The sequence below is a fragment of the Streptopelia decaocto genome, assembly GCF_964273445.1.
Source record: "Streptopelia decaocto genome assembly, chromosome: 1".
NCBI classification, from domain to species: Eukaryota; Metazoa; Chordata; class Aves; order Columbiformes; family Columbidae; genus Streptopelia; species Streptopelia decaocto.
In genome coordinates, this window is record NC_138663.1 from 129,479,535 (window position 1) to 129,503,118 (window position 23,584).

The following is a 23,584-nucleotide window of genomic DNA, read 5'->3' on the forward strand; positions in this document are numbered from 1 at the left end:
TTAATGAGCTCATGTATATTTAAAGTATTACATAGGTGAGAGGATATTACAGCCTGTTCTCCTGTAGAGGAAATTCTTCACATATCTGCAGGTCTTTCTCAAGCTTATGGGGCACTTCAGGCAGCACTGAAAACACACTAAAAATAGTCTTTGGACCGGAAAATCAAGATACTTCTAAACCTCAAAACTGCCTGTCAGCTAGATGGGATACATTAGTTTAACTAATTTACAAGCCAAACCACTTGTAGAGTGTAAATACTTGATCCCAAAGTCTCTTGAAATTTGTGGAATTCTGGCTTTTACAGTAGCAGGTATGGATTTTTTTTTTTTTTTTTTTTTATTTTGAAAGTCATAAGACTATTAAGCATGATTGGAGTGTGAAGTTAGTACGAATAATATAGGTTTCATGTCTTGTTTACAAATGAATTTTGAAAATTATCACACCTTATGAAACTGTAGGAAACATTATGACTGAGGGCACCACTCAGCTAGAGGATGGATGAAAATGCTCAGTATGATTACAGTCTTCAATCTACACTGACTTTGATGTTACACTTTATGTAGAGGTGGTGATACTGATGACTTCTGTCCTTCCCATGTACTTTTGGAAAGACCTGTTTTTCCTTGCTAGTTACATGTGGAGGCTGGGCAGAAGGAGTGCTAAGACCCTACAGCACTGTTGCCTGAGGGGCAGTCTCAGGATGAATTCAGAGCACAGGACTTTCCTTGCTGGCAGTAAATGCGCTTCCAACAGAAGGGACTCTTAATTTGGAAAATCTCTGGTACTGCTGGCTTGCAAGAGAGGCTGTTTGACTGCATAATTCATATGCAGGAAAAAAAACCCAGCATGATCAGAGCTCAGGTTAGGAACGTTTGAATTCCTGATGCATTGCTGAAGCCTCTCCGGAGATCAGCTATATAATGGAATCTTTATCAGACCATCAACCAATTGTGATACTTATCTGTACAGCGTTGCATTTTAGGTTAAGTGATAATCCATCAAGGCTGGAAATCATTGTGTACTTTTTAAGTTGCATACTTCATTACTGCAAGCTCACAGCTGGATGGATTTGTTAGCACTAGAAATATTTGTTCCAGACAGAAAAAGCAGGTTCCTAATATATGATATTATGGTATTTCCTTTGTTTTCATGTATTCAGAGTGCCTGTGTTGTAATCTATGTCTCATTTCTGATGTTCACGTGCACGGCAACCTATTCAGAGTATGAAATCTATCTTTATTTGTTCCAGAATGCAACAGTCTCATTTCATGAATAATATGAACAAATAACATATAATAACGACGACAGTCTTCATCTTACATCATAATAGCTGAGAAACAGAGAAAACTGCAATTTTCTAAATTGCATATTTCTCTGCTTTAAGTTGTAAAAGATAAAAATTGAAAAGCCCAAGTACATTTCATGGCAATCAAGGCAAATAGCGCGATGTGGACAACTTGCCAGAATTTTTGTTTGTGGCTAGACTGCTTTAGTGCTGTGCATCTTGACTCGAGGATAACTCTTGGATTAATATTACAAATATAAAGCACTTTTTAAAAGCATTTAAGAACTGGGAATTCCACACAGAAACACTTGATTTTGGTCAGCTCACAATATAAACATCAGGATATTTCAATTTTTTAGCATGTTGTGGTAGTGGAGTTTCACATTTAGTTTCACATTACATGAAAAAGTACTTTCTTTCATAGCTACCATTTGATGCTACATACTGCCTTGTTGTCCAATTTCGTCTGAGCCACAGAAAAATATCTTCTGTGGATGCTAAAATACCCAAAATTCCTAGCCTTAGTTTCAAAAAATGTAGACTATTTTCACACTATGTTTGAACCACCTCTTGCTTGAAGCTAGCATATTTTTGGTCTATGATCGTCATGCATGTGGACGTGTTTGTTTGTCATAAGTCTGATTCTCTGTGGACATACTTAGAAATCAGTAGGAACCTAGCCAGTAAAGTAACAAATTGCTTGAGTTTGGGTGTTTGGTTGGTTTGGGTTTGTTTAGTTGGTTTTGGTTTTGTTTTTTCTTTGGTTGCTACAGGGAGATACCTTATACCATGAGGCTAAAGCATAAGAACACCTGAGGACTCCTAGTTATAATTTTTTTGCATGTATCAAATCTGTGTACGTGATCTGATGCACTAACATTCTTAAAAGCCACTTTCATGATATTATAAGAAGGCTTTTCCTGGCTGGGTATCTATCAGACCTAAAAACCAAACAGTTCTTTCAATGTGAATCTTTGAGCTATACCCTGTTGATCTTAACTTTGTGCACTTTGAGAATTTGCAGCATTAATTGTACCACCAAGCCTGACTTCTGGGATGAAATAATAATTAAATGTTCCTTAAGCAAATAAAAAATACTGTTTCCCCTAAAATAGGAATTGCAGACTACTAAGTCTCTACAAAACATACTTGTAGACCTTTAGAAACTTTAAGTCTTGTTCAACACATGTTTCTGGAAACTTCAGAAATTAGCAAGAGTCATGAAACTTACACAGCAACTGAAACCAAAGGAATTGTATACCCTGGAGGAGTCAGGAGAAACATTGAGGGATCTACAAAGAAATGTAACTAATAAGAATTCAGCTTCCTTGCTCATGTTGGGCAAAGTTGTTCTGGATTCCCCTGTGCATGGCATAGTTCTTGTGCATCCTTCAAGTACCATACGAGAAGAGAGAAGCACAGGACAGCCTAATCTCTTTTTTTTTTTCTTTTTTAAACTCTGGGTTCTAATTTCCTCCTGTTTCCATAAACAACAAATTTGAATCTCACCACAACAGGTATATTTAGTTATTAAAAAAGTTGACTGTTTGATCCTAAAAAAATAAATCTCAAATCTTGCTCTCTGGATCTCTGCTTTGGGTTTGTCCTCCCTGCTGCACAGAAGCCTAAGATTTGCCCCAAGGAGCCACATGCCTGCTGATGAGCTGAGGCCATACACAAACACAGCTGTGGAGTTTTTCTTTCAGTGTTGGAGCCCCTGGTAGCAGAGCGCACACAGAAAAGAAGGCAGACAGCCTTACACTCCTGCATCTCCCTTCTGAACCTGTTAGCAAGTAGTGGACCTTGGGAAACTGGGCACAATTTTTCTTACTGGTCTCCTCTATTTAGCCCACACAAGTGCCAAGGAATTCAAATGAGTTTTCTATTCCTGGCCTTCCTATCAGCTGGTTGCAGATGCTGGCCAGGGAAGGTTTCCCAGCTACTACTCAGCTGTACCTTGTGGATGTTTCACCTGTGTAACAGATAACTCTGATCAGAGACAACCCTGGAGGTTTCAAGACTTAGGGAAAGAGGCTTGTAAAGTAGGTTTGGGATTTCATCATGGTCTAACTTAGGTTTACCATTATTTACTAGCACACCTTCTAACTAGCTGAGAAACAAGAAGAATGAAAAATAAATGTAACAAGAAAAGTCATAAAATCAAGAGCTGACAGTTCTTGCAAGATGGGTGCTAAAGGCTTACTTGAATGTCTAGTGGGAAAAAAATAATCTAAAGAAGTGTTGCTCTGAACCTCAGTTTGGCCTCCTGGGAAATCTAGAAGTGGACAAGCCAGTAGGAGATTATTATAAGAGAAGGGAAGATGAGAAAGAAGCAATAAAAACTGTAAATTTTTAATTTTCTTACCTGGTTTGAGTAAAACCAGAGACAAATTAGGCTGTTACTGCTACAGCTATAAAGTAGTATGTAAAACAACAAGCTTTTATCCTGCTGTCATACAAAACTGCTTTTCACAGAATCACAGATTGTTAGGGATTGGACGGGACCACAAAAGATCATTTAGTCCAATCCCCCTGCCAGAGCAGGAACACAGAGAGGTTACACAGGAATGTGTCCAGGTGGGTTTTATATGTCTCCAGAGAACGAGACTCCACAACCTCCCTGGGCAGCCTGTTCCAGTGCTCCGTCACCCTCACCATGAGGAAGTTTCTTCTCAAATTTAAATGGAACCTTCTATGTTCCAGTTTATACCCATTGTCCCCTGTCCTATCATTGGTTGTCACCAAGAAGAGCCTGGCTCCATCCTCATGACACTCACCCTTTATATATTTGTAAACATTAATAAGGTCACCCCTCAGCCTCCTCTTCTCCAGGCTAAAGAGACCCAGCTCCCTCAGCCTTTCCTCATCTGGGAGATGCTCCACTCCCTTAATCATCTTTGTTGCCCTGTGCTGGACTCTCTCCAGCAGTTCCCTGTCCTTCTTGAACTGAGGGGCCCAGAACTGGACGCAATATTCCAGGTGTGGTCTCACCAGGGCAGAGTAGAGGGGAAGGAGAACCTCTCTTGACCTACTAAGCTCACCTCTTCTAATACACCCCCGGATGCCATTGGCCTTCCTGGCCACAAGGGCACAGTGCTGGCTCATGGTCATCCTGCTGTCTACCAGGACCTCCAGGTCCCTTTCCCCTACACTGGTCTCTCATAGGTTGTTCCCCAACTTATACTGGAACCTGGAGTTGTTCCTGTCCAGATGTAAGACTCTACACTTTCCTTTGTTATATTTCATTAAATTTTCCCCTGCCCAACTCTCCAGCCTGTCCAGGTCTTGCTGGATGGCAGCACAGCCTTCTGGCATGTCAGCCACTCCTCCCAGTTTGGTGTCATCAGCAAACTTGCTGACAGTGCACTCTATTCCCTCATCCAAGTCATTCATGAATATACTGAATAGTACTGGTCTCAGTACGGACCCTTCAGGCACTCCACTAGATACAGGCCTCCAACTGGACTCTGCCCCATTGACCACAACTCTCTGGCTTCTTTCCTTCAGCCAGTTCACAGTGCACCTCACTACCCGAACATCCAGTCCACACTTCCTCAATTTAGCAGCGAGGATGCTGTGGGAGACTGTGTCAAATGGTTTACTGAAATCAAGATAGACCACATCCACAAATGTTTTAGACAAAACACATTTTATTCATGGTCAGAGTTGAATGCAATAACTATATTTGAAATATGTCTACCCTAATCTCCCTTATTCCTCACATATTCTATACCTTTTCCTTGCTTTGTTGTTTCTTTCTCTGTCAATATCACAAAAGTGCCAAGTTACGTTAATTATATTGTGTGTAAGAAACATGAAATCACAAGGAAAGAAATGGTAATTCTTAACATTTTTTGATAACAAAAAAATCTGTGGACTACAAGTATTGTCCAAGCAGTTTCTGCATTTAAGCTGCCTATAAGGCCATAATGAAATGGGTATTCCAGTCTTTTTTTTTTTTTTTTTTATTTCCCCTCATTCAGACTTCAAGGTAAAAATGCGAGGAAAAGAAATTAATGTAATTTTTTAGCTAAGGTGGTTCGATGGTTGAAATTTATGCTATTAAATAGAAATATTCACACAAATTAAATTCACAGTAGTTTTCAAAATTATCACATCCTCAATCCCCTCCTTAATCCACTGCAAACTCTTCTTTTAAATTTAGCTCCACGGATCTCCTTTAAGAAATCTTTCTTTTATACCAGAGCCAAAACCAATAAAAGCAAAGTGGATTATAATAAAGCAGGGATTTCATTAATATATAAATGTGTACATTCGTTGCCTTTGTAGTAACCCTGACTATGAAATAAACTCTTGAACTTCACTCTGCAGCTGCCTGGGAGCAGCATCATATCTCTGCTATATGCAATGACTTTTGGAGATGTTTTTAGGCATTGCTATATAAAGCTTTGAACATTCTGGCACAGTCATTATACAAGTGAGTCAGATGAGACTGAATCATTCTGATACATGCAAGCGAACTGAATAGATCTATCTTCTCAGTTTGGGATGCTCTTGCAATGTGACTTTTGTACCTATTTAGGGGGTGGTGGTGGGATTTCAATCTTCAACAAGTAAAAATTACCAAAATTTATAACTTCCTTCTATTGAGTGTTTTTTTTTGTTGTTGTTGTTTTTGGTTTTTTGCCTTTTTTTTTTTTCTATTTTTTTTTTCTTGATGGGAAAATGATTTACATTAAAAAAATAGCAGGGTGGGGTGGTATGTGGGGTTGTGATTAACATAATGCCAGCCTTTGAGAGGGGTTTATGTGTACACAAGTTTTTCTGCTTGGTGAATGCAGAAACACAGAGCTGTTCTGGGTTGAGGTAGCTTCTAGACTGTTAATCATACTCCCTCTCTACCTACAAGACTTTGAAGGAGCGGCACAGAACAATCTAAATTAATGTTATTCTAACAAAGAATTTCTCCAAGGAAGGCATCCCTTCTTTCACTACTGGGGGCAAATCCACAATCCCTTTGTGCCTCTTCCAGTACGAAAGGGAACACCAGCATGGATCCATGCACAGCTTTCATAAATAACATTACATAAATCTGATGATACAGTGTGTAATTATTCTTTCCGTAGTCCTCTAGAATTGTTTCTTCTCACACATTTTATTCTCATTTTGTCATACATTTCTCATCATGGTTATTAGGCTTTAAGATACCCTTGACAAATATATAAAGGGCAATACTCTTCACTGGCATCAAGTTGTATTTAGATTTTTTGAGCTAGTAGGTAATGCACCAGTAAAGGAATAATTAATTCCTGAAGGACTGAGCACAAAAGCAAGCATACATTTGTCTGAGAAAGTGAAAAGTTTGACTAAACAGGATGTTTATGAATTATCATGCTGTCATCCAACCGGATCAGTAGGTTTTTTTCATGTTGTTTACTAAATGCCATGCAAATTACGACAGAGATGGGTCATACAGTTCCAGAATTAACTGGTGATAGTTTGGAGGTGGGGTTTTTTTTTCCCCCATTAATGCATTTTCGTAATAATGAGGTACAATCATCATAATGTAAAATGTCATACAGACTCTCTGGTCTCTTTATATCCTGTATCATATTCCTGTAAAGACATCTCTTATGACTGGATGTGAAGTAACATATCCTCAAGGTGAACTACGTAAAAGTCATGCAGAATAGAGGAATGTCCTATAAAATTTACCTGAGGTGATTCATAAGTATGAAGTCACAATTTCTGAATGGAATTAGTGAAATCCATCCAGCAAGACTATTATGTCAGCTATTGGAAATCCAGTTCAATCATATTATTAATTAGTATATACTACCCTATGATCTGTGGCAAACTTCTGTTTGTTTAAGGCATGATTAAACAAAATCTGATAGAGAAAGACAAAGAGAAATGCTGCTTCTAATGTACCCAGAAGGTAAAATACAACCAACAAAATTATTTGAGTATTGAAAATATATTAATATCTTCTCAACTTTATGTCCTTATATACTCCTTCAGGTCAAAATTCTTACCAGAATAAAAAGCAGAAGTGTCAAAGGAAAGTATGTTTATGTGGTTCTTTTCACTCAGCCAGAAACAGACACTACCGAAAATGTGGTCCTTTCCAAAATGGTTCTTATGCAGCTTGTACCTCTGGTGTATAGGTGCTCTGATCTAGATAAGGCTCATTCTAGTATTTCAGGATGGTGAAATTCTGCCTTCACAACATTCACGGTAAGTTTGTGAACATTATTTGTTTATGGGTCCAAGAAAGATATGGGAGGAAGAGGCCTAAGGAGAGCATCTTGTCCATTTTCCTCTGCCATGGTAATCAAGCATTTTTAAGGAGAGAAAGGATGAAGGAAGTCATAGAACTTCCAACAGCTACACTGTGTCCCTGCCTCCTGCTCATTTAGAAAGTTTCCCCACTAAAAGCCTTTGACACTGATTCAGTGGATTCATTTTCCTCATCAAACTTGGGAAATAACTCTCCATCAGCTTTATACTGACTTTTCTTTTTTGAAAGCAAAACCAAACAAACTGGTGCCTTTAGTTTCCTCACAGAGCACATCTCTAAGTTTCCTGTTCTTGTTCTGTGATCTATCTCTGTTTGTGGTCATCTTTCAGTGTGACACCCTTGCTAGAAACAGCACTCTAGTTATCAACCATTGTTAGATAAAACACCAGTTACTTCAGCCTTGTCCTAATTGTTCATGAATAGGATCATTACATTTCTTTATTTTTGTCTTTCATCTAATGTATTTCTAAAACATTTTGTTTGGTTAAATTTCTCACATCTTGCTAGTTGCAATTACTTTTGCATCTGATTGTTTCTGATATTATGCCTGGTTTCTTGTTTCTTCCACACTGATATGACTTAAACTTCTAGCAATCTTCTTTTGTTTTAACATTTTTGGGTTTTGATTTCTTAGATTGTTAGATAAACAACTTCATTAGTCTATTATGTGTCTTATTTTTCCATTGCATTGGGATAGACTGTCATTTTCCTTTCAGTACAAGCTTTTCAAGAAATAGCCTTTCTACATTCCTTTGTCTCTCAGATTATCTGCCCAAGAGACCATATATCCCAGTTCCTTGATGATGAAGTGGTCTCATCGTCTCAGCCATCTTCTGCATTCAATTCATCGGGGAAAAGTAGGTGCTCATGTTTTAGTGATTGCCTTCACACAGATTTCCTTCTTTTAATTTTGCTTAAAGCAGTATCTCTTTGTTGCTGTAGCATCAAATTGCATGTGTTCTCATATGTGTTAAGAGTTGAAGCTTAGAAAAGCATTCTCCTTTTCCAGATACTTCTCTTGATGCCAGGCACACAGAGTAAAGAAAAATGAGGTCCTAAACCACACTTAAGAGGTAACAGACTGCCTTAATAACGTTGTTAGACTAAATATACAATCACATCAGTGACACAGTTTAGCTAAGACCACATAACAACAAGAAGAAAACAATTCCTTCACGACAGCAAACACCAACATATCACACCAAGCACTTTGTCCTTCCAGTATCCAAGCCCTCAGAAAGCTGGGAAGCTTCTGCTGTTTGACGCAAAACGCTCTTCTATATAGACACGATAATTCCTGTCATTCTGTTCCTTTTCAATAAATGTTCCTCTTGCAGCTACTCAGACCCATGAGCACTGGACTGTTTTCCATGGTCTGTCCTTTTTTCCGGAGGGAAAGGACTACTACAATACTTCTTTTTTTTCACTAAAGCAACAATATTTTTTTTACATCATAAGTAACATTAAAGCTTAAAAATGTTATATCATTTCTGATGCAGTTTATTACATGAAAGCCACAATATTAAAATACCAATGCCCTATGGAGGAGAAAGTTGGGCGATCTGATACCATCACAATCTTTACACAATGGACTTGCATTTAGCTCAACTTATTCTTGCAAGTTAGGCAAGTCACTACAACTGATTAGTAACAATGCTTCCAGAAATAAAAGATTTCATAACTCTGTCTTAGCTCCCCTGGCATAATTATACCTCATCATGTGAGTATTTCAAGTGTGATAAGTTAATATGATTTCCTCTCTCCTTGCACAACAAAGGTTTTCAACAGACCACACAGGAACCTTCTGCCATTTCACTCACTATGAGAGATTACTAGCTACCCAGAAGATGGTAATCCACAAAACCTTACACACACATCTTTGCTATTGAACAGTTATCTGATGTCACTGAATACAACAGTAAAATTAAGGTTTATAGTTTGCTCATAACAAAGCAAAGCATTACTAGAAACATTTAGAAACTTATGACAGACAAAAAACCCAACAAGATGTAAGGCAGGGAGGGGAGAGAGAAATTTCAGCTCATTTACCCTAGTTCTGGTAAGACAAAGACAACCCTAAAACAGGAATAGATTAAATTGTAAAAGACTAACAAGGGTGATGTAATGTGATGCCTCTTTGTTATCAAGCAAGATTGCATCACCAGTAATTCCAATGCTGAGACACCTATCTTGTTTTAAACATTAGCACCCAAAATAACCAGTCTTGAAAGGTCATGTTTACTTAAAAATAGCTTGCTTGCATTTTACATTAAAGTTAATCTACTAACCTTAAAAAAATTAAATGCAAATGTATACAAATAATTTAAACATCCTGTCAAAGTTCACATACACACTGCTTGAGCAATAAAAATATTCAAGGTCGTATGAAATCTTTCTTAACCATGTACTCTCTCATGGATTATTCTATTAAATTTATATATTGAACTAAAGTGTTTGAATCCTCTCTTTAGCAAGTTCTATTCTTCGTAAAAATCGAACCTATAATTTCCTATTTATAATGTGTTTTTTCAGGCCATAACAAAGAAGCATACTGTACCTCTGGTGCTGATGGCTGTTGCCGATGTGGTTGTGCTGGTTGTTAAGGCTACAGTGGTTGTGACTGTTGCAGTGGTAAGGGAGGGGATGACAGTAGTGGGAAGCAAAGTGTTGAAAACATCTGGTGAGTGGAAAAAAAATATAAAATAAAATCATATCATGCAAACAAAGGAGAACCATAAAAGTGGTTTAATTTGTAAATACATGTATGTTGAAATGACTAAATTAAAACATGATTAACATAAATTATTACAGGTACAATGAAGTACCTTTAAATTCTTGACATTATATCACTCTCAGTTTTTATAGTCAATCTTCTAGCATACAGAATTTAAAACACTGTTAAAATGACCACGTTTCCACAGTTCTGGAGAGTGACTGTTTAAGTGACAAGAATCTATTTCTTCACATTTTAAATGTCTCATATAGTAGAAACCATATACAGATGAAACATGCTGTGTCAGAGTGGGAAATGAAAAAAACAACACCATCATGCTAAAATAAACACACACATGTTAACAAGAAATGGCTTTATGTTAAAACACCCACTTTCAGACAGACTCAATGGAAGGAAAAAGGGGAGAAAATGCTACTAACTATAAGAGCTGCTTTTTCCATGTTGCTTTTCTTCTTCCCACACATTTGTTTAAGACACAGTTGTCTGCTAAGATCCAGAGCAGAGTATATTTCAAAAACTTTACCCTAATTAGCAGTCACAGCCATCTTTCAGTCATCCCTAACACTCAAAATTTACCATTACTACATGCATCAGTATTTCTCTAAAACAGTTTAGGACTAAAAAATTTGAAATACTAATAATACTACTATTAAAAACATGTGTATACAAGTCAGAAAAAAAGCACAGTCCTTATGACAGCATCCTACAAAACCCTTCAGCTTTTGATCAAGTAAGTGCAGGTATGCCAGACTTAGGTATGCTGCTGCTTTGTTGCAGAGGAATCAACAATGTCTGTTGCAAAATGCTCTAGTACAGAGCAGAACATTACCAGATGTACGGATAGAAAATACTTTGATTACACTGCCAAAAGCAATAAAGACCAGTATCACTTTGCTTATAAGGTGATTGCAGGCTTTAAAGGAAAAACAAAGCCTTGAAGAGAACTAGAGAAAAGCACTTCCATGAGGACATAAAAACATCTGACATTTTTCAGATTATTTATAATGCAGGTTTAAAAGGAAAGGACCAATTTCTCAGCAGCTGATGGTTAGTAACCCATTCCACACTGATTTCAGTGAAAATATTTCTGAAGAGTGATATTCAATGCAATAAAAGAGTAAAAATCTGACCCACAATCTGTCTTCCCTTGCTGTGGAACAAAACGCAATTGGTCTCTGAGCACCATCAATTCTGACTGAAATCAATGGGAGCTGAAGTAGCTCAGAGCTTTACAGTATCGGGCCCTACAGAACACACTTCAGACACAGGGTCCTTGAGTTCAGCACTGCATAATTACTCTCTTAAGATTTCAAATTAGCATGCTTAGTTTATTTTCATATTGGATGACAGATTATTTTGCCACTTTAAAAGTCTCCTTGTCAGTTAACATCTATGAGTCACCTACAATTTTCTGTATTCTTCTGTTTTTGATAAATGCTAACAGTATTCTTGTTGGAACCTATACCTTTGGGATTTTCCACTTTCGAAGCCATCAGAAAACAGTATGAGAACCTGCTTTCATCTGTTGTACACTGGTATTTAATCTGTTTCTCAGTACAAAATATTCCCAAGTCAGAAAAATTAAACCAGACTTTTAAAAAAACCCACAGCGTAGCCAAATTAATCATCAAGAAAAATGGTAACATTACCTGCAGTGTGAGTACCATGATAATTAAACAGAACTGAGTATAACAAGCATTAGAAATAAATTAACATGTTAAAAAGATACATGTCACATATACTGATCTTTGCAATTGCTTCTCATAAAGGGAAACTCCTTCCCTGATAAGTATCTGCTAAAAATGAAATCAAACAGGAAAAAACACACCTATTTCATAAGGAAAGCAAAGCCTTGTTTATTGGGAAGCTTTACAAATCAGTCTTGTGCGTAAAACCTAATTAGTGTGACTCACAGTTCCATTAATTATCGTTCTTAAACATGCCATTTACTTAAGAATGTTGCAGTGGCAAGTTAACTGCTACTGGCAAATACCGTTATGGTTTTATGTCAGTGCTTTCCAACCTGTGAACATACTGTTTACCCATTTTACCACCTAATAGCTTAAATGAGTCATTGGTGAATTTAGAAGTTTATTGCTTTCTGGTTTCTCTTCTGATTGAAAAATTTTCAAAAAGATTTCTTATTTTAAAAGAAGGGCTACTTAGGAAACAGACTAGTTGAAAAGAACTAGGGTGTATCAGAGTTTTAAGACAGATGTGATAGATTCACTTTTTCTAATCAGACGAAGAATGATGAAAACTTGTGTGGAAATTAGTATCCTGATCAAACTCACAAACTCTGATGTCAAACATCAAAATGGCAGCTTGTCTGAAGGCTCAAAGAAAAACATATGTTCTCAAAAGAAAGGTACATACAAGCAACAGCATTGGCTTTGTTTCTTTCTTAGCAAAGTAAGGTGAAATTCACCATGCAAATAACTGCAGTCGCTCTGTGTTGCTCACAGCATTACAATTACTTGCTCTCAAAGACTGCAATACAAGATAGCAACCAGGAATCATCAGCCTGAAGAGCACTACTTGCCCACGCAATGAAATCTAAGTCAGCCCTGGACTCAAGAAATGCCTGGTGCATACCTGCTTAGGTTCAAGGCTCTGCCCAGTAGAATCATATCTTCAGTGACATGAGTGTGCAATAGGAAGGTATGTGTAAAAAAAAAAGAATAGCTCACAGCTCTCTGGTCAACATGTTTTGGAATTCTTGGGCCATAGCCCATCCTTAAACCCTATTTTGGACATCCCAAATCCAGGTGTAGATTAGAACTCTGAAAAGCACCCCAGCCCCACATTCAAAAGACTTATGTGAACAGGGACCCCCACTCCTACTGAGTGTCTGTGACAGTTCTTCCAAGAAGATTTATGGAGTCTCTTGAAAACTACTTGATCTTGCCCTGAAATTGCTTTTGCATCAGAGAATGCAGAATATGCAGGTAGGAAAAAAAGCAAAGTAACATGCAGTGCCCTTCATTCTCTCATCATGTATTGTAAGTGTAGGAGGTAAGTGGGTTTGGTAGTTCTCAAAATTGGACAGACTACAAGTATAAACTCATGAACAAGAGCAGAGGCTTCTGTTTAAGGCATATGAACCACTGTGTTTTAATGAGGTTGTGCTGTTTCATTTGTATGCCAGAAAAGGGAATTACAATTTTACTGTTTCTAGTTCTGTATGACTTTTTGGTCATTGCTTTTACTGCAGGGCACACCTATCGTATACTAATGGCAATGCACAGGTTATGTTACCCAGAGCTGCCTACTGGCAGCTGCTCAGAAACATGCTATCAAAGGGACTCTGTAGATTTGCCCACTTGAGCTCTCTGCCTAGAAGGATCTTCAAATAATGAATTTGCAGATTTCTACCCAAGAAACCTGTGTTGGATTGAGACTTAATTCCATTTTTCTGGCCTTGCATTTTCTGAATTTAGTTGTACACAACATTCAGCTGAAAACATTTTATTTTGTTCATGAGTCTCCTGCCACTAAATACCAGGGATCATTATGACCAAAAGACCTTGTAGAGTGGAACTTTTTAATTCAAGTAGCCATACCCAAATCAAGGCACAAGATCGCTATTTCAATAATACTAAGGTATTAATCCTTAGCCTCTAATGGAGCAGAAGGTAGCTATATTTTGCCAATAGGGAACCAAAAAAGATAGAAAAGCCACGCTCGCAGATCTAGAAGTCAAGCAATAATCGTAACCATTACGTTTGAAACCTTACTCCTAAAATGAATGTGTGTTGACAGACAGTCAAAAGTTGAATAATGTATTTAAGTTGATATTCATCACCTTGCTATCTGTGAAATACAATCAATTCACACAATTGTTTCCATAAAAGTTGTTGGAAATAGAAAAGGGGTTAGACTTCATGTCAAGGGGAGTTACTGACTGCAGTTCCAACTATTTTTCACATACGTTCCCACAGATTATACCTGAACTGGATTTTCAGTGAAAGAGACAGGCTCCTAACCTCTCTCAGTGGCATGAGGGGGTTTGAGCAGAGCCACAAATGCTAAGTGAAAAGGTCTCTTTCCAGTGAGGACCTAATGTAACATCATGGTTCAGTGGATGCAGAGGGAAGTATGGGGAAGCTTTTAGAAAGGTGTTCATGGCTGCTGCTGCTTGTTAGCAGGTCATCAAGCTACAGGAGCACTGGCAAGGTGAAGGCAGACAGCAGGTAATCTGACTGCTGACTGCAAGCGGACAGTGGAAAAAGGAGGAGCATTCAACATTGGTCTGGAGGCTGCTCTTTAGCCGAGGCACAGATGTAGTCTGTTTAAGAGTGGCAGAATAGTGTTGTACAAGATTGGCTCAAAACACTGTTAAACTCTGCCTGATCAAAATTTTCTACTCGCACCTCCTTCTTTCTTGAATTGATGATGCATTCTTCTTGCTAAGGCGAAAGACATTCATCCAATTTACTCTCACTGCCAGTTTGGCCCTAAGCATTTTTACTTTCCATTTCCAAAGAAATGAGAAATGGTTCTGTTTGGTTTAGCGGGCTTATATGAAAGATAGATCTGACCTATTGAAAATATTTGACTTGTTTGGTAAAAACACAACCGATATTCTGAAATGACTGAGCACAATTCCGACAACAATAGCTGCAGTTGATAAAAATGTAAAGGCTTTTGTTTCAAGCTCGACAAAGGCTGACAGAAAAATTAAAGGACAAAGTGATAATGATGGATGGCCCTTGCTGTATTTTGATGGAGAATGAAAGAAATTTTAAGTGGTAAACTGAACTGAGTGATGACCTACCTGGGAAACAATCTCACTACTCTGTGCAAAATTTCATCAGTCCGTGGTATGTAGTACTAAATAATTTAGCAAGGTTTTAAATTCAAAGGGAGCTACATTTAGCCTTACTCCGTGAAAACGGGATTGAACAAAAGGATCATTCAGCTTGAATATCATGTGCCAATAGCTCCTTGCCACTTTGAATGATCATGAAGGCTCACGGACATGAGGTCAAGGGGTTCTTCTTACTAATTGATTCAGATTTATGAAACTCTGAAATGGCAATTATGTGCTTGACATTTTGTCTAGAAAATCAGATGTCATTTAAAAATATCGAAACCCTTTTAACAAAAGCTCCATGTAGACCTAGATCTGTAATTAAAACCACTGGAGTCTTCCAGTGCATGAGCTCATAATGCAAGATATACAGAGGGGCTAAAACAACTAGGCAACTTAGAAAGAAAAGAAAATAAATTCACATAGTCCGATGATTCCAAGATGTTTCATGGGCCTGATGATATTAAATGTTAGAAGATGTGGGACAGCTCATTAAAGTTTGATTAAACATAGTTTGGTTGCACAGCCAGGATAAAGGAAAAAAAATCAAGAGATATTAAGATTTTGATCTCATTGCTCTTTTTACCTAAGTTAGAAACTGGGAAGAACACTAGTTCTCTCTTCTTATAGAAAGTTTGGTAGTTTGGTGTGGATTTTTGTCCTATTTTGAACTCGATAGGTTTCAGTAGCAAATGAAGGATGAAGTAGTACAAAATTACAGCAAGAAAAGAAACTGTCTCCTGTTTTCAAAGAGAGCCAAGCAAAAAAAAATGGTATCCACACATTCCTGGCCCAAATTCTATGCTTAGAAACTTATCAATAGAACTTGAAAGAAAAAAGCCCATGCCATTATTAGTACTTAGTATTGGCAGCATGATGTCATTCCAAATCACTTAAAAGTTCTTCCTTTAAAATGACGACCTGATATCACACCGTGGCACATTTTACAACACATGCTCTGACCAGAATTGCTCATGGAAAAATAAAAAATGTGATAAATATGACAAAACAAGGTGTACTAGCAAGTTATTTCTGATTATGCCAACTCATTTGACACTGAAATATGAAGAAAAATTTAACTGCCCTTAACTGTCTTGAAACAACTCCTCTACTGAATATCTCATTCATTTTGTGCACCAGAGCAACAGCAGGGCTCACAAAGACCACAGGTATGTGAAGGGCTGATTTTCCACCAGTAAAGCCAGGTCAGGCTCAGAGGAACTTTGTGAGCTGTCAGGAAACAAGAAGCTGTGGCTCTCATACAGGTGTGACAAAAAAGAAGCGGTGGCAAGGAAGTGTCTCAATGTAGTAGGAAGGACATGGTAAGGGAGAACGAGCTTTCAGGGCTGAGACCAGTGACTTCCCTCCACACTCAGGTGCGGCTGCCCGGGCTCAGGACAGCTCTCACATGGTGCTGTGGGTCCCAGGGTCAGGCGGACAGCAAGGGATATTTAGATAAAATTCACGTCTACCACATTCTGTGGGGACTGACAAGCAGAGCATGCTCAGCAGGGGCAGCTCCCACCCTTTCTCTTGAACCTCTCCCCGTACACAGAACAGAATTTGAGATTTAGTGGGCACTGGGTCTACGTACATGCATTTTATAAGGCTTATGAGTACTTGCTAAAATTCAAAGATTAGCAGTAAACACACAAAAAAAGGGTGCTTTTTTGTTTGTTTGCTTGTTTGTTTGTTTTTTGTTGTGGTTTTTTTTTTTTTGTTTTTTTTTTTCTGGGTAGGAAAACATGACCTTTCTCCACAGCACAGAGGTTGCCACAAATATGGCTTTGTCACCTGGAGACCAGCCTGTTGCACACACAGTTGGAGTTGCACATGGGGACCACATGAAATTTGAATCAAGGTTTTCACAGGAAAGCAACTAACATGAACATTTAAGCATTGCACTAGTGGCTGATAACTTTAAAAATGCAGGGTTTGACCTTTGAAGCCCTCAGTGTTTACTTTAGGGATCATTTTGCTCCCCACACTACTTCACTGAATTTGTGATCAGCAAATGCACTCTCACAGCAGCTCCCTTGAAACAGAAAGAGAAGCTTGCAATGAAGGTCCTGAGATGCTGGAACACACTCTCATTTCACTGTCCATCAGACTCATTGTTTGTCACCAGTCTAGCCAATTATAAAGCTCACCATTCTTGCTCTCAGTGAAGCAGAAGAATAAAAGGTGACATAATGTGGTATCTCACAATACATTTGCTTATTGCTGTTCAGTTTTGGTGGGGCACATTATATGAATTGCAACATTTGTATTGGAGAAAACAAATAGGTTGTAATGCAATATTCCTTAATTTCTAATTGTGCTAAAACCAGGCGAGATACAGAGAACAGAAAAGGATAAAATTCATAAGGTAATAACTTGTCTTGATGATTAGATATTGAAGATTATCTTAGTACATGGAAAACCTAAATTATCAAGAAGGCAAATTCTTTAATACTGAATAATCTGTTTTCAGGTGCTCTAAGTTCTACTTTATTAATTATTATTAGTGTACAATGTACCTCTAAGGACAAATCAAAACAAGTATTCAAGAGAAAGATTGATATTCCATGTTCTGGAGTTTTATGAATACAATATGTACTTCAGACTACTAAAAAATATGGTGTAAGACCTATTTTTCCCAAAGCTACTATAAGTTTTGCTAGTAGGTAAAAAAGCCCTTTCCCATTTAATAGTAGTAATACTAATAAAGCCTATTATTTTATTTAAGGGACTCATTCTATCCTGTACAAAAGCCCATCTTTCTAATTGATGTAGTTACAAATACTGCACTGAGAAGATCACTGAAGCTTATGCAACTTGCCTGAAAGAAATTAAGTAAAATTTGCAGAGCATGCAAAAGGCTAAGAAAGAGAATTAAGTAATTCAACATTTTAAATAAAAAGGTAATGTTTTAAAGCATTGTTTGAGACTGCAGTGTCAAATGAAGTAGATTTTCCTATCAAAAGGCACCTATACCTGTCGATCGTGTTCACAACTCAACATTAACAAATATATGTGCAGTAAAGAATGGATCTCTGCCATGAGTTTCTGTAAGACCATTATTTAGACAGCGCAGACCAAATATTAAGGAAAAGGAGCTAGCATTATTCCCATTTCACAGCTGGAGAAATGAACAAAGAAGTATTAAGTGAAATGTCTGATTTTTACAGATATATGAGCCTGACAGGGTTGTTCAGAACAGAACTCCCGAGTCCTGTTTTAACCCTCTACTAAAAAACCAAAACAATCAGAACCATAAAAGAAAACAAAGCCTTTTAAAATGATATTTTAAAAGGAATTGTTCTTATAGCTGAAGTGCCAACTTCACTGCATCCAAGACAAAACGTTACCATAAAAGCCACCAAGCGTCTTGTATGAGTAAAGCCAGCATGATTTGCCCCAGAAACACAGCCTTCTATCACTATTAATATGGTGCTGTAGGCTCATTGCCATTGCTTAAAAATCATGTTAAGGTTGTGATGTTAATTTTTATTCTTTTAAAGTTAACAGACAAGTCATACTTCCTTGTTTCTCCAAGCCATAAAATAGGAGTATTCAAAATCATATGAAATAAAGTACCAGCAGCTGGCCCTTGAAAACCTACGTACAATACAAATTCAGACACCAGCAGCCTTGAACAAATATGACAGCTTTCTCAGAATGACACTTGACTCCTTCTGTGCAAAAAAATTCAAAAAGCTCAGCCAGCACTGCACTAGGAAGAGGAACAAGGCCAAGGAGATTTTTCTAAAATTTCCCTATTAGAGACACAAATGCTGAAACTAAATGGAGGTAAACAGATTGCTGATCTTTATTTAATTATGGTAGCTACTTTCATTTCTCTGAGAAATTCAGCAGAAATCACTGAAATTGCTTAAACAAGTAAAAACTCACTGCAATAATTTTAAGGTTCATAAAAGAGATAAAGAATATTATTTATTTTAAATTACTTTATTTCAAACTAAAATCAAAGGGGTCCAACACTAATCTGAAATGCTTTATCACAGTGGCATAGCTGTATCCCATTGAAAATCACCTCGGACAAGTTAATGGCATCTTTGCAACCTGAAACAGTCTATTGCACTTCTTTGCACTGTATTTGACTAATACACTTCATTCTCATTTTCTTATCACCATACTACATTACCTGAGAAACCAAGGACCTATATTTCTAGCTGTCAATCTTTCATGCTCTGTCTTTTTTTGCTCAAGAGAGTTGCAGTTGAATTCCCCCCATGACTTTTCTGGCTTTATATAACACACTACTATGGATGGCAGGACACGTGCAATATAGTCAAGACTTAATTTGATTAAAATTATCCAGCTTCCCTTCAGGCAGACACACATTTACTTACACATTTACCTTAACTACCAAGCCATCCAACAGGATTAAACCAAAGGATTATCACAGTATCTGTTATAAAGAATGCTTGGTCATATCTCCTAAATTATTTTAAACAAAATGATATACAAAGCTGTGCAAAGACATTTCCGTTTCTGCCTGTGAATGATGAAAACCATCCAGAGCTCTCCTCAATCAAACAGCAAACTAGCACTTGAACATCTCAACCTCCTATGACTACTCCCTGCCTCCTACCCATCAAGCATTAGGAAACCCACAGAAAATATAAAAAACAGACACAACAGAAGGAAAAACAAATTCAGTAGTGCAATGACCCACAGTAATACCTCAAGTTTACCCACTCCTACAGTTTTACCCTGTCAAACTTTTTTCTTTCCCTCCTCCTTCCTTTGTTTTCTTTCTTTCTTCACTTGCCATGAAGATTAACACGGGTTGTTTCAACTGACAAGCAAGAAGTTTCCAAGCAAAAGCATTATTTTTCTTCAAGGGCATATTCAGTGAGTAAACAAGCTGTGTAGATGCCAGTGAAGTAAAAGTAAAGAAAGTGCATGTCAGAGTGTAAAGCAGATAAAGAATAAAGAAATAAAAACTTTAATTATTCTCTCTCCAGGGCTTATAAGAAAATAAAAGTAATCCTGACTGAAAATGGTTTGGACCACTCTTCTCACAAATAACACATCACCTTACACCACAACATGAACTCCATCAGTTGCAGCAGATATCTTGAGACCTCTTCACAGGCACCTGCCAGGTAAGTTTCTTCAGAAGGGTTTACAGGAGGAACCACAGCCCTGTGAAAGAAGTCAGGGTGTTGTGGGACTTCCCCATATAGCACTTTACCACAAGCTTTGGTAGATCCATAGTCATACTTGCTGGCAATGGTGGAGTTTGTTTTGTTTGTTTGTGTTGTTGTTCTTTTGGTGGTTTTTGTTTTGTTTTGTTTTGGTTGTTGTTTGGGGGGGAGGGGGGGAGGTGTGGGTGGGGTGGTGTTGATTTGGTTTGTGGTAGGTTTTTTTTTTAGTTTTGGGGTGTTTTTGCCTCCCTGCAACCGGGGAATAATTTTGAGACATACACTTGTGTCTTCCTGGCTAGTTTTTGTTGTCTCTTCCCCTTCCCATGGCAATTATACAGACAGATTGATGCAATGAGCGTTCTTCAAAGCTGTCAAAACAGTTTTGAATCCTAATGACAAAGTCAAAGTAATTCACATTAAGGAATGGCAAGACAGAGGAAGATATAATACAGAAAGATTATTATATGATTTAGCAATAAAAAATGTGACTTTAATTACAAATCAAAGAGAATTTTATCATATTGGGTCAAGAATTCAAGCAGTAGAAGAAAGAAAAAACAGTTTGTTATTGCAGCTTAGAGGTTTCCATTTTGGAGGAGGGGCTAAAGATGCTTTGGGTCTCACCTCAAATGTAGACTGAATCTATGCTGTGAAGAAAGATGTTAAGGAGATTTTTAAATTTTGTTCAGGGAAATGTCAAATTTTTGTAATTTTTATCTGTTTTTTAGTTAGAAGAATATGGAAAACAAGGGAGAGGAAAACATTATTTACTGTAAGTAAAATACTAATGGAATGCTATACAAAGTATTTTATTGAATATTTTTTCCTTCATACAATACGGACACTCAAACTAAGATAAACTCCAGAAAAAGTTTACAAGTCATTAATTATTAAAATTACAAATAACAGAACCAGAACACTCAGAACTAATAAATATTAACATCAAATTATTGATGTTAGAAATGTTAATGGTTTGAGATGAGAAAATTTCGACGTGTCTACTTTTCTTTGAACTTCTATCCTCATCTTATCATGTGATCAGTGACCTTAGATACAGAACTTTTCAGACTTCTCTAAGAATTTTTACAGAACCTTTCCCTACCCCTTTCAGACTCAGGATAGTGTTTGTAATCTCACCAAAGCATTTATATCTATCTCCATTTGCTCAGAACCAATGATTTTTGTTACTTTCCCAGGGTTTGTAACCTCCGTTGGAATAAAATATTATACTGATGTAGCACGAGGCTACTAGCATCACTAGCCAACATTTTAAACTGTATCACTGTATAGTGTATCATTTTCCTTTCTTGAATTGAGTGGAAAACTGAGCAACCTATCCTCAAAAGAAAGGTAAGTTATAAAAGCACCGTATGAGAAGGATAAAGGACACCCTTATCTCCATTACACGTAGCACCTAATGATCAAGAAATATTTCAATTTAGAAAATTATTAAATCACTTTAACAATTTATTTATTGTTTGGGTTTTGTGAATAATAAATTATCTATATGCAAAAAGATCACTAGCAACTGTTAGACTATAACTTTGTCATCAGTTTGAAGTGAATTTTTTCTGTTGACAGTGATATTTTCTTCATTAAGATTTTTAAGTCAAAAAGCCAAAAAAGCTCCATTGAAGTAAAGTTCAAGAATGTTAGAAGTATAAGCAATAGCAAAGCTTGAATTCCAGAAAAATCTGAGAGGAATCTCTGCTACTACAGCAAATCAGTGATAATTAATTCAACAGCATTATTTTAGAAATACACATCACTAATGATCAGTTAAAAGTTCTTTTCAAAAAGCAACAGCAATTTATACAGTATATCTAGTTCAAGAAGTACTTTATTGTGGATGCTTTACCCATATGCAAGCATCCAAAATATTAACTTTATGCAATTATTGTATGTGGAAACAAGAACTCGTTATAATTCAAAACTAACATGCAATCTTTTCAGATATAACATACAGAATCCAAATCAAGAATTATCACATTAGCCAATTTTATATGTACACAGAAAATTAAATATTTTCAAGTGTTGTATGCTATTAAAGACACTATCCAAGTCTACATTTTTTTTTAAAGAAGTATGAGCTATACTTGCTAGAATATGTTGTTAAAGATTGGACCCAGAGAGAGCTTTTGATGCATCCACTAGGAGAAGAAAAACAAAACAAAACAAAACAAAACAAACAAAACCAAAAAGGAAACAACAACAACAAACACAAACACACACAGAAACAAACAAACAAAAAAAAAACCCAAACAAACCAAAACAAAACACCAACAAAACAACTCAGGACACATCCAGATTTAATTCAACTGAAATACTCTTAATTCAATAATTCCAATGAATACTCCACTGTGGAAAATAAATTAATTAAAATCTTCTATATGTCATCTAACAAAATTAACTTAGAAGTTTTCTTTCATCAAAAGTAGTATTTTAATGTAAAAATGTAGAAATGTCAAACAGATTCCCCAAAAGTGTTACTGTGGTTTGGAATGTTATTTTCTTGACCTTTACAAAATAATTTTGAGCTCATCTGAAAAAAAAAATAAATTGTGTATTATTTTTCCAAAGTCACCATAAATGAAGAAATATCAGTTCATACAGCTCAACCATAGACCCCGCTATTCATGTATTTATCAACAAAAAACAACCTCAAAGCATCTGCCTTGCAAGCATTCAGGGATGATAGCTGGACAGTTCATCCACAAAATTAAGCCAACAATTCCACCATAAGTTTCTTGACAGTCTTCTTATACCTAAAAAATGTCAACTATACATTCTTCTTCTTTTGTCCAGTACAACGATTTCTTAATTCATCTGGTTGTGCAGCATCCATCTGCATTGTGCCTTAAGGTCTGGGACACCTCTTTTAGCATAACCAAGTCACCTAGAGAAGTCAACTTCAATGTCATGACAATGATTGAATACCTTAATGTCACTTCAGAATGTTGATGCAAAATCAAAACATTTCAACACAATTAGAAGGGCTGTGCCTTGCAGAAACTTCACTCCACCACACCTCAACTTTTGCAAGAAAACCATCCTCTGCTGTGGATTTCAAATATATGAAGATGAAAAAAAAAGAAAAAGAATCTCTTCCTGAATAAGTTACTACTAATAAGTTATTCTGTTTATTTGTTTGTATGTGTGCATGTTAAGTGTTTGTGTATGCAGACATGCATAGCAGGGAAGGGGGAGAGAGAAAAAGAAAAAAATATATGATTTGGGAGGATGGAAACATTTGAGAAGGAAAAAGTCTTCAAGAACGTCCTTTAATTTATTTGTTTTTCAGCTGAAGGCTCAGGCTTATCTGTCTGTGAGTTG

At 36.9% G+C, this 23,584-nt stretch overlaps 1 protein-coding gene across 2 annotated transcripts in view; it reads right to left on the bottom strand.

Moving 5' to 3' along the window:
* CADM2 (cell adhesion molecule 2) overlaps positions 1–23,584 on the bottom strand; it is a gene marked incomplete at its 5' end in the record, with an annotated part of 679,347 nt that overhangs the window by 38,354 nt on the left and 617,409 nt on the right. The window contains one exon of one of the 2 annotated variants that reach the window (XM_082052398.1): positions 10,106–10,225. The exons of the other annotated variant lie outside the window; for it this stretch is intronic. Coding sequence (XP_081908524.1) covers positions 10,106–10,225 — 120 coding nt within the window. The remainder of the gene's footprint in view (positions 1–10,105; positions 10,226–23,584) is intronic. 2 annotated transcript variants of the gene reach the window in all.